At 37.3% G+C, this 17,323-nt stretch overlaps 1 protein-coding gene across 1 annotated transcript; it reads right to left on the bottom strand.

Annotated features, from left to right (window-relative positions):
• Positions 1–472: 472 nt before the first annotated feature.
• On the bottom strand, positions 473–17,010 carry dipk1b (divergent protein kinase domain 1B). Its single transcript, XM_038304955.1, has 5 exons — positions 16,587–17,010; positions 12,413–12,547; positions 4,102–4,209; positions 2,633–2,809; positions 473–2,524 (listed from the first exon to the last, which is right to left on the bottom strand). Exons 1-5 carry the CDS (start codon positions 16,650–16,652, stop codon positions 1,712–1,714), a joined length of 1,299 nt encoding a protein of 432 aa, XP_038160883.1. The 5' UTR covers positions 16,653–17,010; the 3' UTR covers positions 473–1,711.
• Between the last annotated feature and the right edge of the window lie 313 nt (positions 17,011–17,323).

The following is a 17,323-nucleotide window of genomic DNA, read 5'->3' as shown; positions in this document are numbered from 1 at the left end:
ATTCTTTTTGTCATTATTATTTAACCTTTTCTACAATTATGCCTCCAACTCCAGGGCTTAAGACTTCATCTTTCTCAAACAGCCAATAGCATATGCAGCTTCCTTATTTAAATAGGTTGGGGTTATTTTGTAGATTGACCTCAACATATTGCAGCTTCTGTTTAAAATTATTTTGTACAGGCAATTTCACATTCCTTATTTGGAATCTCTGAAGATCAGCTCAAAATGTTGAGTTATCATTAATTCACCAGCTAAAAGCCCTAATAATTATTTTACCAGTCCTTACTGCCTCGTGTATTTTTGTTTTATTTTTATTTGCAAATGATTTTGCTCATATTTCCTGACAGCTGCACTTTTCCAATCTGCTGAAATCAATTTAATGTACAGAAAATAAACTTTTTGACTAAAGCCACAATTTCAGTCATGCACAAACAAAATTAAAACAAAACCAAGACAAATAAATACAAGCTGGTTTACTTTCAAAACTACTTTAATGGAACAGATGAAGTTACAGGCATTGTCCTGAGTATATATGTGCAAATGAATGTCTGGCAAACCAATGACTTTAAAATAACTGATGTCATGAGAAATTTGGGCTTGCTGATTCTCTTGATTGAGGTTATAAATGTCAGTTCACAGTTTCCATAGAGACAGCAAATAAAAGTACTTACTTCCTAAGCCTAACAACTGGGTGTGTGCCACCTTCGGTGGCAAACGCTGCCATGAAATGTTTAATGTAACTCACAAGGAGCCCTTTGTTTGCATGAAGAACCTGGAGCCATTCTCTGCAAAGTTGTTCAAATTCATTGGTATATTTATGAACATATTTAAGGTCCTGACTTTTATAGACCCCTTTAAAAGCTTATTTGCCCCTTTTTTGCTTTAATCACTTAGAGGTCGGCTTCCATGTGCCTTTTAGATAAAAAAAAAATATATATATATCTACAAGAGCTTAAGCTGTTGATCAGACATACTCATTTAGGATTATCATTTACAATATGTAGAGCAAGTTCTGTAGCAGTAAAGCACAGACAATCACAACATCATGTTTGACTGTCAGTGTACTGATTTTCTACTGGAGATTTATGTTATTGTGGCAGTCTTAAGGAACGTCTAGATACTTTTAGCAAGTGTAATATGGGCCTGGTTCTTTTTATCAACAATGATTTACCTTTAAAATTTTCCATGAAGCGATTACCCTCATCTCTTCTGATTGGTAAATCATCAACCCTGACAAAACTGAGGCAAATAAGGCCTACATTGCTTTAAATAGTTTTATATTATTTTGTTATCTTGTTTGTAAATTATTGATGTCGTCATGGAGGTGAGGAATGTTTCACCCCTGAAAGGAATACCACTCTCAGGTTTTATCCATTTGTGGTTAATTTCTATCAGCGAGGTTCATTGGAGACTCATAAAAATTAAAAACAACCTCATTAACTTCCTTAGACGATTGATGTGTTTGCCTGCCATAAAAAAAATGAAAATTTCAAATGTCAAGAGGATGACAAAACAAGATAAAATAGGAAATTCTTTAGAGGGTAAATACTTTTTCACAGAACTGCATCTCGGATGATAATAACACAAATGAGCAAATTGGTTATACCATTTGGCAAAACTTCAGAAGCCAAAAAAAAAAAGCTGTTTTTTTTTTATTTATTTTTTTTATGGTTTACACATAAGACTGGGAATGTGTTGGCTAAGTTTATGTTCAGGAGTACTGTGTGTTGGAAATTTTCTTCCACAGCAATGTCTTCAGGTTGTTAAGAACCAATGAGTGATGAACTTCCATCTGGCTTGCTAAACCACTGAGTGTCACACAGGTGCGTAGCTGCTTCTCCAGATCCCCCCGCAGGTCTGAGGGAGCTCCAAACAGCAGGTAATCCTGCAGCAGCATGCACACTTTAGCAAGATTAGGCTGAACAACCTCAGTATTGCACTGCTTCATCAGTCGGTCACACGTGGCCGTGCAGTCTCTGCCATAAGTGCAGTCGGCATTGTTCTCACACCGTCGACCCTTTAAAAAAGATCGCACCATGGCATCTGATGCCACGCTGTACAGGCTGGCCATCTTGCAGTCGTACTTAGCATTGTAACCTACGTGGTAAGGGCTGGCATCACAGATAAGGAAACTCCCGTATGATCCATGAAAGACTTCCTCCACAAACTCTAGCAGGCCGATGGTGATACGCGCCCTTCGGGGCCAGGATGGCGCCAGCCAGTGGTTAAGACTAGAGCTAAGGGCCTCTGGGACGACTGCTTTAAGGTAGTGAGGGACCTCCAGCCTGTAAAGGGAGCTATGGGTCACTCGTTCTGTTACATACAAGTCTCCACAAAAGCCTAGCAGTTTTGGTGTGTGCTCCTTCTCCTGCAGCGCCACCATCAGGAGGAACTCGTTAATATGAAGCAAAGCCCAAATGGACTTGGCCTCTGCAAGAGACACTTTGTTATCCTGGTTGACGTCGGCAAGAGTGATGAACCTGTCCACCAAGGCGCTTAAAGTTGGCTGTTCCCCGAGATTAACCTAAAGAAAAGAGATTAATAGTGTTACAAATAGTGATCCAGACACTATACTGGGTCCGTACAATTGTCGCAGAAGTGGTTTTCCATATATGGTAAATAATGTGAATACCTTAAGAAAACTGTGCAACATCTCTTTAAATTCATCCATTGAGGTTCCACGAGTCGGTTTGTCAAATAAACTCATTTCTGGCCTTGGCAAGGTGTCTGGGACTCCATCTATGTTCACTGGATCCTCAATGCCACATTTGATCACCACTGGCCTATCTTTCCATAGTCCAATGTAGATCTAGAAACATGCAGAACATGTTAGACAGTAGCTTAGGTTTTTCTTATGTTATTACTTTATCATGTTATTCTTTTATATTTTTCTAAGGTCCACATTCGTGTGACCATTTTTTCTATAATCTTTTTGCTGCTGTAAACACAAGAATTTCCCCATTGTGGGACAATAAATGGATTTTCTATTCTATTGAATTCCATTCCATTCTATTCTATTCTAACTTGACCAGGTGTAGTAAAAATACTATAAACTTTAAGTCCACATATATTTCTAAAATGCTGGCTATTATATTTCAAAGATATGTTTCTTAGAAAAACATTTAACATGGTTACCACTGCTTAAGCCTTAGTGTTTAACCTGTTAAGAGAATAACCTGTTGTTATCCTCGTAATATTATGACATTAATCTAGCAACATTATGAATTTATTCTTGTTATATAACAACTTTAGCCTCGTAATATTACAACTTTTCGTTGTAATATAATGACTTTATTCTTTTAATTTTACTACTTTATTTTAATAAAATTACAGTCTATCAAAAAAGCTATTCCCTTTAGCCTGCCCCTAATACTCCATCATTTATGTCAGTATTAAAACCTGTTAAAATGAAATAATCACTTATTTGATACTGCTGTTTAAAGTAAATCATTCTTGAAAATGACTGGTGATGAAAATGGAATTTCTTTGCCATTAATTTATCACCTCTTCATGTTTAACTTTTAAAGAGGTACATCGCTGCTTTATGAAAAAGGCCTGTAAAACATTGTCCTGCTCTCTGTGGATTTAGGGTATGGAACTAGGAAGTTGTACTGACATGTTTCTAGAATTAATGACACTGTACTTTCAGTGGTCATACTCTCCATTGTTCACAGTTACAGGCATCACATGGACTAAAAAAACTGTTTTAAGTGGTATTTAGACATCTGAGCATAGATGGAACGCAACCTGAAAGCATCTATTAGATTATTTAGTCTGTTAAAACCACTGTCACTTTCCCCTATCCTGACCACAACCCTAGTGAACTCACTTCGCTCCACCCCACACTTGTCTCGTGACTACCCACTGGAGACTTTTTTTTTAAATTTGTCTAGACGCGGAATTATGCTTTTACATCAGGTTTTTTTGTGCAGGACAAAAAAAAATCACAGTTTGTTATAGTGTTGACATTACTCATTAATTAGCTTTGCATTTAGTTTCTTTCTGTTGACATGATATTTGACATTTACTAAAATATAAGCATAAATAAATTACTTCATATAATTTTTAAAAGTTTACAATCACATGTTTGCTGTGTTTTACCTGATGGGTTGAGGAAGTAGACATGCAGCGGTGCAGAGTCAAGGTTTTCTGATCACACAAAGCCTTACATGATGAGCCTGAAATGATGCCTCTTCTGTAGTGATCACACTGCAAACACAACCATGAAAACGCATTAAATTACACGTAACAAGCAAACATATATACTCTTAGAAACCACAAGTAGGTTTAAATTTCTGCAAAACACCTACTTAACCTTTGCAAGGATTGTTTCTTAGAAACAATTACATTTCATTGTGCTACATCCTCTATTAAGTGCTTTTACTTCCTGTTAATGTCTACCTCACTTCGCATTTTGTTTCCCACAGGTCACTGATTCCCAGCCAGACTAAAACTTATTTGTTTTCAAACTGGTAACACTTAAAATAATAAATACCATATTTTCTGCACTATAAAACTCACTTAAAAGGATTTAAATAAAAAAAACAAAAACTGATAATGCGTAGGACCTTTTACATGGATTAGTTCTGGTTGTGCTTACTGAACTTGAAGAGATTTTTACGATGCACACAGCGCTCTGTCAAAATGTTTTGGAATGACTTTGGTAAATGACAAAGCCACAGTGATTGCAGCATTATGGCTACAGTAGTCAGGAGCACGACAGATTAATACATACTGTGCTTCACTATAATACAGTGTAAGTATAGGAAGCCCCAAAAATTGCATGCTTATGACACAGACATCCAACTCAAGGATATCAGTCGGGCATTAGAACATGGAAATAAAGCAGCATTGAGAGAATTCCACATTAATGAATCAATGGTAAGGAAGTGGAAAAGGCAAGAAGATGAACTGTGCTTTATAGTATGAGGTGCCCCCAGGGACATAAATCAGAATTAACTTGCATATACACATATTAAATTGCACTCTTCCATATAATATACTGAAAACCTCACACAAACACTAGTAAAAAGCTCTCACATAAACTAGTGAAAACATTTACCTCTTATATGATCTACTCAAAAGCTCTCATACAAAGTAGTGAGAACTGTTCATATAAACTGGTGAAAAGCTTTACCTTTCATACACACTACTAGAAAGCTTTCATATACACTATTAGAACGCTCTCATATACACTATTAGAAAGCTCTCATATACACTACTAGAATGCTCTCATATACACTATTAGAACGCTCTCATATACACTATTAGAACGCTCTCATATACACTATTAGAAAGCTCTCATATACACTATTAGAACGCTCTCATATACACTATTAGAAAGCCCTCATATACACTATTAGAACGCTCTCATATACACTATTAGAAAGCTCTCATATACACTATTAGAACGCTCTCATATACACTATTAGAAAGCTCTCATATACACTATTAGAAAGCTCTCATATACACTATTAGAACGCTCTCATATACACTATTAGAAAGCTCTCATATACACTATTAGAACGCTCTCATATACACTATTAGAAAGCTCTCATATACACTATTAGAAAGCTCTCATATACACTATTAGAACGCTCTCATATACACTATTAGAAAGCTCTCATATACACTATTAGAAAGCTCTCATATACACTATTAGAAAGCTCTCATATACACTATTAGAAAGCTCTCATATACACTGTTAGAACGCTCTCATATACACTATTAGAAAGCTCTCATACACACTATTAGAAAGCTAAAATATATGGTCCCCCTCCTTTAATTTAGGCAAACATTGCTCAAATATCACCGAATCCAGATGGTTTGTTGTTGATGAAGAGAGGAATAAACAGTTTAAGATTTGCAGCTAAATTAATTTGTTTCTATATTATGGAACTGCTATCAGGCACTTCCCATCATCTTATATCAGTAATAAAAAATTATAAATACAAATTTGGTATTTGGTGACTTGACTTTTATTTCTGTCAGGCTGAAGTGAAAAAACTTGGAAAGAGACTGATTCTCTTGGCGTTTAAAATAACAACACAAAACAGCATAAGAAAACCGCATTTATTTTTTTTATTTTACAATTTTGTAAACAACAGCGGCTGATTAAACGAAATGTCTCAACCTTGTATAATTTTACGACTTTTTATTTAACCAAGAAATGATCCGAAAGGCCTGGGAAATGATCAGATCCGCTTATGTGGCTGCAATGCGCGGAGCGCTCCCGACACAGGTGGAACAGATTTTCACATGGGAACAGAATTTCGCACAACACCGGAAAAGGATCTCTGTTGAAGCAAAAACATAAAAAAGAAAGTCGAGTAATGCCCATGCTTCTGTGAGTTGTTTAGCGGATAGCTGAGCATGAATCAATAATTTTATTTGATACAATTTCGGCCGGAGATAGCACAAAATGTACGGAGCTAGCCAGAATGACCTCCGTTTAAAACAACTTCCGGTGTAATGACGGTCCTTCCTGTTTCACTGAAACACCTTCCGTTTCAACTGAAACACCTTCCGTTTCAACTGAAATCAGCTAATAGCTTTTCAGTAGTGTGTATGAGAGCTTTCTAATAGTGTATATGAGAGCGTTCTAATAGTGTATATGAGAGCGTTCTAATAGTGTATATGAGAGCGTTCTAATAGTGTTTATGAGAGCGTTCTAATAGTGTTTATGAGAGCGTTCTAATAGTGTTTATGAGAGCGTTCTAATAGTGTATATGAGAGCATTCTAATAGTGTTTATGAGAGCGTTCTAATAGTGTATATGAGAGCGTTCTAATAGTGTTTATGAGAGCGTTCTAATAGTGTTTATGAGAGCGTTCTAATAGTGTATATGAGAGCGTTCTAATAGTGTTTATGAGAGCGTTCTAATAGTGTATATGAGAGCTTTCTAATAGTGTATATGAGAGCGTTCTAGTAGTGTATATGAGAGCGTTCTAATAGTGTATATGAGAGCGTTCTAGTAGTGTATATGAGAGCGTTCTAATAGTGTATATGAGAGCTTTCTAATAGTGTATATGAGAGCTTTCTAATAGTGTATATGAGAGCGTTCTAGTAGTGTATATGAGAGCTTTTTAATAGTGTATATGAGAGCGTTCTAGTAGTGTATATGAGAGCTTTTTAATAGTGTATATGAAAGCTTTCTAGTAGTGTGTATGAAAGGTAAAGCTTTTCACCAGTTTATATGAACAGTTCTCACTACTTTGTATGAGAGCTTTTGAGTAGATTATATAAGAGGTCAATGTTTTCACTAGTTTATGTGAGAGCTTTTACTAGTGTTTGTGTGAGGTTTTCAGTATATTATATGGAAGAGTGTAATTTAATATGTGTATATGCAAGTTAATTCTGATTTATGTCCCTGGGGGCACCTCATATTATAGTTCAGGGCATCTAATATATGAAAGAAGTTCATATATTATCCATTGAATTATATTTATTATTCACAATGGACCTTATAATGCTAAAAATTTTGATGAGACGAAGTTAAATTGTGTGAATTTAGTAACTAATAATGACATTGAATTAAGTGTATGGATAGCTTCTTCATAATATGTTGTACAATCAACCAAATCATAATGCATCACACATAAAGGATAATAGAACAACTAAAGAGTTTAAATTACAAAAACAAGTTTATTTAAATATACAGAATTTCCAAGAAAAACAACAACTTGATTTTAAATGTATTGTATTTTATTTTTACACTAGATTGTAAATGTAAGGCCATTTGTTTAAAACCTAAAGTTTGGCTTTATTCTAAGTTAGCTAAAAAACAGAATAATAAAGCTAAACATGGTCCTTTAACTTTTTTGCTTAGATTTTGTTAAATGAATTTTGACCTGATTGGTAAAATACTCCCATTATGGTGGATCTATGGTTAAGTAGCATCGGCCGTGCTCCTGCTGCTGCTGCTTTTTATGTTCTCCTTCTACAGACGATCCATTTGGTCCTGTCTCACAGGGGTTAGCCATGTATCTCTCATAGACATTGCTGTATGTGCTATTTTTCATCTAGGTTTAAAATCTGTCCCAGGGGCCACCTAAGCTGTGCTTCTCTCCTAGGTGAAGCTTCTTCAGAAGCTACTATTGCAACTTATCTATTTTCTCCCCATGGATGTTTGGTATAAAACAAAGAAGGCAATCCTGATCAGTACAACTGTGTTAATTTTGTGTATTTTCTATGTCTGTTCAAACCTCCAGTAGGTCATGGCAGAAAGCCTGTTTCTGCCGGAGTTTTTTTTCATTAGAGAGGAGTTTTCCTTTCCACTTTCAGCAGGGGTAAAACGTGGCATTGGTACCTAGCTGCAGCATCTATGATAGTACAAGCCTCTCAACATCACAACTTTATATATATATATATATATATATATATATATATATATATATATATATATATATATATATATATATATATATATATATATATATATATATATATATATATATATATATATATATATATATTACTGTATGTATAATGTTCTCTTCTCAAGTTATCTTAAAATGTACTTTTGTGGAGCAACGGCAACAGAAAGGTGAACTTTTAACTTAATAGCTTAAGAGCTAGAATAACTTAAGAGCTCTGTGAGAGCGTCCCTGGGAGCCGTTGCTGCCGTGGTGCATGCTGGGACAGCTGTTAGTCTGGAGAATGCTCAAGTCTGCCTTGATGCATGCTGGGTAAAGAGAGAGAAATTAGAACAACATTTAGGGATTTTGTCCGTTTTCGGTCTTGTGTTCTTGTGAATTGGAATAGTGCTAGGGCTGAGGCTGATGATGTTTCGTGTGCACACAAAAACACACACAAAGTACGCATATTGGCCCATAGTCCACTCTCTGTATTCATAGAGATCCAGTCGGTTAATTCACTCCATTTTCCTTAGTTTTAACTGTGCTTTTCCACTAGTAATAAGAAATCCAGGGCTTGGTCTTCTCCCCATTGTTGAAATGCTTACTTTAGCCGGCAAGTCCTATTAAATGGCCACAAGAACTGGAAATGTAATGTGCCATGTGGTCTTGTAACAAGCCATATTTCATAATTCATTATATCTTAAAAACTAAGTCAGAAGCACTAAATCAGTAGACCACTTCAATTTGGACTTTGATAGGGGGATGGTGACCTCTGGATGACCTAAAAAAATATCTTTACTATCTCTTCAACAAAAGTAGCACAAATGATCATTTTCACTGCGCAAATCTGCACTAACATAGTGCTAACCATTCAGGAATAGGAGAGCAGAACAAAGGTTGAATAAAGTTTTCCTAAATTTAATATGTTAACACGACAGCATGTTCTGTGGCATCTCCACAGAGCAGTGGCATCTGCTACGCACCTAGCTGCGGTATCTAGGGGTGCCACCACACATTCCACAGTTAGGTAGCGCTGCCACGATTTGCGCTTGCTGTCTCTCCCCATTTTTGCAACATGGATGTTTGGTATAAGGAACTGCTGCAAAGTCACTGGCATAATAAAGGAGAACTTCTACTGCATAAATAGATTGAAGCGCAACCATAAACCACCTTTATACTATATAGACATTTTTATATATATAAGAAAATATATACTTATGTATGTAACTGGGTTTAGGTTTGGTTCTACCACACCAGACTTGCACACCAAGGCTGAACCCCAAACTGACGCTTAACTCTCAAATGTCACTTGCAATAAAGGCCCACTCACAGCTGTGAAGGGCGCCTATTTGTATGTGGGAGGGTATAAACGTGGATGGGACGACCTCTTCCCTCTAACGGGATAGGGAAAGCAGTCGTGCCTATGGCAAAACAATGATGCTGCTAACACACTCTCCCTCCCAATTCACAACATAACCCCTGCATCAGTGTATTACGTGCAGGGTAAAGAAAGGTTGCGGACAGTGTATCACGTCGCAAAAAAAAATTTTAGTTCAGCCTATAGTTACTTTGGCAGCTTTAGAAGTGTATGTTAACATGTATACTAGTGTTTCTTTAGGTTTAGGGGTTAGGGTTAGGGTAAGGGATGGGTTAGTGGTAGGTTTTTACTTAACAGCTCATGGAACCATTTTTGGAAGTTCCTACAGACTGTCATTAACCCCACGGGTACATTTCTAAAAAGGGGGGTATCCCCGTCACGTCAGTATCTGACACACATTGGACTTGACCAAGTGTCAATATGTGATGAGCTGGAAGTGAGACATGATTGACACCTCATGTGTGGCTGCAGCTCCGTGGCGCACATAAAATTAACATCAAACCAAAATTGTAATTTTCTTAAAAATAGATCTATCCAGTCAAGTAAAACTATTTCAAAGAGGACCTTCCATTTAGGCATTAATGGTGTCTTTTTTTATTTTTCCTAACTTGTGATTTTCTGTCAGGGTGATAAAGATACAGCAAACCAGCAGAACTACATTTGTTTCCTCCACCACTAGTACACTGTTACACCCACTGCCAAAATGCAACGAGCCTGCACTCATGCCGACTCCTTTTTAAGAGTTGAATGGTCCACACGCTGGACATAAGGGGCCAAATCCAAATGCAAAAAGCCCCAAAGCATATTAGACTTTAAACCTTGCATAATGCAATCAAGCAGTCTTTTTCCAACTGTGTTTTATTTGTATTACCATGACTTCTTGCTCCAACCAACATGTCTCTAGAGTCTCCTGAATGTGTTTTCTACACCACTGCATCTATACCCCAAAGAAGTAAGGATTGGATGCTGCACTGTGACCATGAGAGTGAACCAAAATGGTGTATATGTGTGCAACAATTATGTGCCCCAACTTACAGCATCTAGAATCTATCAAGGACATTTTTCTATTCACCAAAAGAACATGAACGCAAAGAAAAACACATCATATTTCCCCTCTAATGGTTATATTCATTGGCATGTGTTGGAAATTCCCCGAGCTGGTGGACGGGGGGTGGGGGTCACATGACACATCCGAGTTCTCACACAAACAGATGGAGTGTGAACAAGGTCAGGCTGGTTTATTGAAGGTGAAACCTCCCTAAATGAAACCTGAATAATACTGAAAGGAAAAAAATGTGTTGTTTTCAGAGCTGTGTTTCCCCTCACTGCAGCTGCAGCAGACAATCCAAGTTCACAATGATAAAAGCAACACTTCAAAATAGGCTACATCAGTTAAAAACGAATTCAAACTCTTACCCTGTTTTTTTTTACTTGAGAAATATAAGTAAATAGAGTTATTTCTCTAAAGCTTAAATCTTATATTTGAGAAAAGTTAAAAAGAAAATTATACCTCCATTCCATTTAGGCATGGCTCTAAATCATTTATGAAGGCCTCTGTGTCATACAATATGTTGAAAGGGGGATGGGTGCAGTGAGACGTTCAGCTGTTCTTGGTACAGGTACATCCTTAGTCATCATATTTATTCTTCTGCATCCATATGCACTGGACTCTCTTTTACTTTGGCACTGCTTTTTAAAATTGCTGCGACAACTTCATGTAGTTAAAGTATAACGGGGGGGTATGTGGCAGTTGGACTGACTATTTTATTTTAAGTTGATTAAATGTTTATTTAAAAACTAAATTTTATATAGTTTTATGATCAGAAACATTTAAGTTAATGAGGAAAAGCAAAATATATGTTTTTGCATGTTTATTTTTCCTTACAAAACTAAACTCAATCAAGTTTATTTGTATAGCCCTTTACAATAGCCAAATGGTACCCAAAGTGCTTTACAACAAAGCCATAAAACAATACATAACACATACAAAACATACAGATACAATTAAAAGTGCTGTAGTGGTGCAGCAGTGCAGGACATTAAAAGCCTTCCAGAGGTGCACAGAAAGGAGCACACAGAAAGAGGACAGTATTAACCTAGTCAGAATTAAATGCTTATTTAAACAAATGGGTTTTAAGCTTTTTTTTTTTTAAAGGCTGAGGTCAGTATTGGTGTGGATGTCAAGGGGTAGTTTGTTCCACAGTCTGGGAGCAGCGACGGCAAAAGAACGATCGACCCACTGCTTAAGTCTTGACCTATGGACCTCTAACAGAAGCTGACCCGAGGAGCATAAAGCTCTGCCAAGAAGTGGTAGCAGCATGTTCCCTTAATCTAATTTACATTTTAAAATCTTGAAACCTTGTTAAGTGAAAATAAGTGCTTTTTCTTATGTCCTTTCTCTTGTTTGCAGTGTTTTTGGCAAAGATAGCAAATTTTCTAATTATCCCACAGCTTTAAAAATTAGAATCAGCTGAATGCTGTAAACATTCTCTTTGTTTGCTCAACAAAAGATCAGTTCATTCATTGTGACTAAACTGATTCAGTCCAGCTGATTGAAACATTCTCCACATTTTGCAGTGGCTGCTTTATAAGAAGACATGTTTACTGTGTGTAAACATTTCATAAATACCTTTAGATTCATTCTATGATTTTCTTTCTATGTGTGTATGTGCACTTACGATGACCATTTGGCACACATGCCCGCGGCACAGCTCGGCATACGAGGCATACTGCATGTAGACAATCCAGCTGATGATAAGAATGCCCAACCAGGCGAGGAGAAGGTACTTCACCTTGATGGCTGGCAGACGATTCTGTGGAGCGTAGGAGGAGATGGATGGATTGTAGAAGACAAAAGGGGCTTCAAAGCCAACATGATTCAGTAATATTCCCTGATCTTTACATTACCTTGCAGAAGTAAACATTTTCAAAACTCATCTAAGAATCCACCATGTTATTACTGAATATTTTAAACAAAGTTGCACATCAAAGAGAAGTGGAAGCATTTTTTTATATATTGTTTTATATATATATATATATATATATATATATATATATGTATTTTTTATATACGTATATAGTGTGGTAGCACTGCTCCCTTTCAGCAAGAAAGTTCTGGGGTCGATTCCCGGCCCGGGGTCTTTCTGCATGGAGTTTGCATGTTCTCCCTGAGCTTGCGTGGGTTCTCTCCAAGTACTTCGGCTTCCTCCCACAGTCCATGACTGTTTGGTTAATTGGCTTCTCTAAATTCTCCTTAGGTGTGAGTGGGTGCATGAATGGTTGTTTGTCTGGTTTGTCTGTGTGTTGCCCTGCGATGGACTGGCGACCTGTCCAGGGTGTACCCCACCTTTCGCCTGTAGACAGCTGGAGATAGGCACCAGCATCCCTTGTGGACCCCGCTTGGGATAAGTTTGACAGAAAATGGATGGATGGATTGTTTTACAAATAAAAAAATCCAATAATGTGTTATGCATTTGTTGCATTCCTCCTCATGCAACAATATGTACAACAACTCTTCCCTGCAGTTATGGCTGCATGTGCTTTTAGGTAACTCTACCAGCTTTTCATATCAAGACAAAAGCCTTTTTTCCAGTTTTTCCTTAAAAATAGCTCAAACTCATTCTGATCTGTTAATGTTAGTTCTTACTTCTCAGTTAAATTCAGGTGTGAACTTTGATTAGTCCACTCTAACACTTGAATACGGTTTGATGTAAACCATTTCATTAAATCCTACACTGGCCATATTCTTGAGTCGGTTCTGATAGGCTTCATAGTCCCTACTGATTTAAAGCATGCTTCCTGCATGGTACTGCCACCACTATGTTTCAACCTGGGTACAGTGTGTTCAGGGCTTTGGTGTCAAAAGTACACACATTTGTTACTTAAGTAGAAGTATAGATACTTCAGTTGAAAAACACTCTGGTAAAAGTATCAACTTGACCTCTTTACTCAAGTAGAAGTGAAAAAGTATGTGCTCCAAAAACTACTCAAAGTATAAAAGTATAAAGTAACCTTTAAAAAACCAGCCGCTATATGAATTGAAAGCTCAATTTTACAACTATTTTGAAAAATCTTTCAGATAGGGCCAAGGATGAGGGAGGTCTTGTTGGTCTCCGTCTCCTGATACGCTCTCGCCTGTATCCGACCTTTCAGACATTTCAACATCTTTTTCTGAATCCCACATTGTAGCATGGCATAGACAATTCATGTTTGCAGTTTGAAGAACACCTGCTTGCTTCTGATGATTTACTTTAGCTAACCAATGAGTGTTTGCGTTATATGACTCATCCAATTACACTAATTTTCATTAGATGTGGATGGAGCCAATGATCTGCATTGGATTGAGCACATGATGGGAAATAAATATTTTGAAACATTAAACTGAAGCCAAGAGTAACGCGAGTAACGTTTGTTTTAAAAATGTAAGGAATAGAAAGTACAGATACTGGTGTGAAAATGTAATGAGTAGAAGTCAGAAGTAGGAAGAAAAATAAGTAATGGAGTAAAGTATAGATACCTTAAAAGTGTACTTAAGTACAGTAACAAAGTATTTGTACTTCGTTACTTGACACCTCTGGTTCAGGGTGATACAAAGTGTTAGTTTTCCTGCTCAATATATTTAAAAAATAAAAAATTGCTTTAAAAGCAAGAACACTTTTTCCAGATGCTTGATGTTTCCCCCACAAAGGCAAAATGCAAACTAGACTTTTATAGCTTCCATGTTGAATTTCTTTTAGCAACTCAAATTATTGCAAAATGTGTGGAGTACAGATAGCAGCCAACATGCTTTGCCACCTGAGCTGTTAATCTCTGGAACTCTTCCACTTATCTCCTTGCTGGTTCTCTGAATAAATATTTTCTTTTCTCCTCCCTCTAATTTCAGGCGAATGGCCATCTTTGCATATTTTCTGTTGTTCAAAACTTGTTTGTTTTATAACATAATTTTCCCCTAATGTTCTCCAAAAGATTATATGTTCTCCACCAAATCTGTGAGGTTTTCACATAGATGTCTTTATAATTATGTTGAAATATAAGTCTTCTCAGTAAATAACTTCCGAAGGCCTTTGTTGTACTGGATTTAAATATATCTCTGCTTCTGTCTCGTTGAACCTCAGTCGGCCTCAAGGCTGATTTATACTTCGAAACTAGGTCATCTGCGTGCGTGTTGCTGTAAACGCAGACGCCCCCGCCCAATCCGGATATACTCTGCTTCACCTTTCCAAAATTGTAGGTGACCACAAACAGTACCGCAGACAGGAGGCCTCTGATTGGTCAATTCTACATCCGCTCTACACTATGTATATTTCCTGTGTGGTACCTTACTGGCTTCTTTTGTTTGTATGACCGCGATTGCAGAAAACGACTAGTGAAGTTGGACCAGCTAAAAGAGCGAGGTGCACGAGAACGCTGAGACCCTTTTTCCACCAGGATCCCCGCTCTTTTTCGCCCTCATTTCCCTCCATAGTCTGACGAACCTTCCCCCATTTCCTGACCGCCTCGGCCGTATCTAGACCGACAGCTAGTTTGTAATTTTCCCCTTTTGCGTTGTGGCGTGGAATAAAAATAGTGCAGAGCATAAATCCAAAATGTCTGCGTCATACCTGCGACAAGCTCACTGTGACACACTGCTGCGGGAGAATAACCAGCCTTTCAGTAGATAGCCGCTCACACTGAGCCTGGTTCTGCTGGAGGTTTCTTCCTGTTAAAAGGGAGTTTTTTCCTCTCCACTGTCGCTACAAGCATGCTACAAGGATTGCCTTGGAGTCAATGTATCAATGCAATCAGCTGGTTTTCCTTAGATAGAAAACTTTGAATCAATTTGACTGTATGATCTGGTGAACTGTAAAGCATGGGCAGAGCTAGATGGGGCGCCAGGGGTGGCCATGGCCACCCCTACCATTTTTTTCTCTCAAGTAGAATATTCAAAACATTTTAATTTTATATACATTAATAATTACTTGACAACAAAAACACTGTGGCTAATTATCTACATCAATATACCAACATTAGAGAGGATTAGTTTAGAATTCCTGCTCTTTCAGAACTAGATTGTGTTATTGCCATAGAGAGAAAATGTGTCTCTGCAAGTCATCTAAGTGTCTTCAGTGAAATCATAGATACTGTAAATAACTATTTTAATAAAAACCCTTTAAATTACACATCAATGTAGATATAAGTACTTTTTAATTTTTAATTTAATGTAGAATGATATTGATAAAAGTAGGCAAGTAATGACGATGGAAAAGATGTTCGCTCCAGAAGGCAAACCTCGAAGTATTTTATCCAATATACCTTTTATCTAGAAGGATGTTTAAATATATGCATCTATTTGTTAGCAAACGCTGTAGGAAAGTATAGTTTGTCTTTATTTAGAAAATATAGATGTTTAGCTCGTTAATTTTACTGTTGGAACAGTGTAGATTCACCCAGAGGTTCTGGTGCCTATCTACTTTTGTCCACCCCTCAGTGTATATTGGTTACTGCCTGGCCACCCTTATTAAAGAATTTCTGGCTACGCCTCTGGTGTCTTAAGATGACATGTGTTGTGAATTGACCCTATATAAATAAACTGAATTGAATTGAATGTAGCATTTTATACTAACTAATGCAGGAATGACAAGTCTCAGCTTTATTTCTAAGTAAATATTGTTACAAATTGTGAATTCACCTATATTAGTTTGAATCTGCTCAGTTTATTAAATGAAGATGAGATTTTCTGCACCATAATCTCTATTAATCTTTCCCTTTCTTTCCTCCTGTATTCGCTTCTGTTTAAATGGGAGGACTTGCGTGTGATTTGAATCCAGATCGTTTGAAACAGGCAACATCGTCAGATTATGTGTGCAGCCCTACCTGCAGGCCTTTGGACAGCGGGCAGAAGAGCATCACATGCAGCAGTCTCCGCAGAGCCCTGGGCATCCTGAGCGGCGGAGAGGAGACAGCGGAGCCAGAAAGCGGAAATCCCGGTAAAGATCACATCCTCACCGCACCCCACGGCAGGCGGTCCCCTTCCAAATGATCAGGCATTTTAGGCTGCTTTCAGATGGGATCTACCTACTGACTCTAACAGACATCACTCGCTTCAGATGGGGAGAAAAGAAAGGAGCGCATCCTTGAAAAGGAGGGATTTCAGCCTCACAAGGAAATATCCAACAACATCATCATTCGCTTTCAGAAACGCTGATTTAATGTGATGCCAGGCTGCTCCTCATCCCATCAATAGAGAAACAATGATGCAGGCAGTGCGCTCTGTCTCCCAGCCCAGCCCCTGCGATCCTTTAAAGGGAGAGGAGTCAGCTGGATTAAATGTCCGCCGACACTTTAAGGAGAGCTTCCTAACCTTTAATGCCAAGGCAAGGCACATTTACAGGTGCTGGTCATAAAATTAGAATATCATGAAAAAGTAGATTGATTTCAGTAATTCCATTTAAAAAGTGAAACTTGTATATTATATTCATACATTACATACAAACTCATATATTTCAGATGTTTATTTTGTTTAATTTTGATGATTACAAATGACAACAAATGAAAATCTCAAATTCATCATATCAGAAAATTAGAATATTGTGAAAAGGTTCAAAATTGAT

The sequence above is a fragment of the Cyprinodon tularosa genome, unplaced genomic scaffold, assembly GCF_016077235.1.
Source record: "Cyprinodon tularosa strain WSP-4 unplaced genomic scaffold, ASM1607723v1 ctg55, whole genome shotgun sequence".
NCBI classification, from domain to species: domain Eukaryota; kingdom Metazoa; phylum Chordata; class Actinopteri; order Cyprinodontiformes; family Cyprinodontidae; genus Cyprinodon; species Cyprinodon tularosa.
The sequence above is the reverse complement of the archived record's forward strand: the minus strand, read 5'-3'. Positions and strand labels throughout refer to the sequence as shown.

Excerpts from the sequence above, each read along its gene's own strand:
- dipk1b (XM_038304955.1), bottom strand. The coding sequence starts at position 16,652 with ATGCCCAGGGCTCTGCGGAGACTGCTGCATGTGATGCTCTTCTGCCCG. Across the intron at positions 4,210-12,412 it reads ATGTGTGCCAAATGGTCATC|TGTGATCACTACAGAAGAGG; the intron begins GTAAGTGCACAT and ends TTGTGTTTGCAG. Across the intron at positions 2,525-2,632 it reads TGTTGCACAGTTTTCTTAAG|GTTAATCTCGGGGAACAGCC; the intron begins GTATTCACATTA and ends TCTTTTCTTTAG.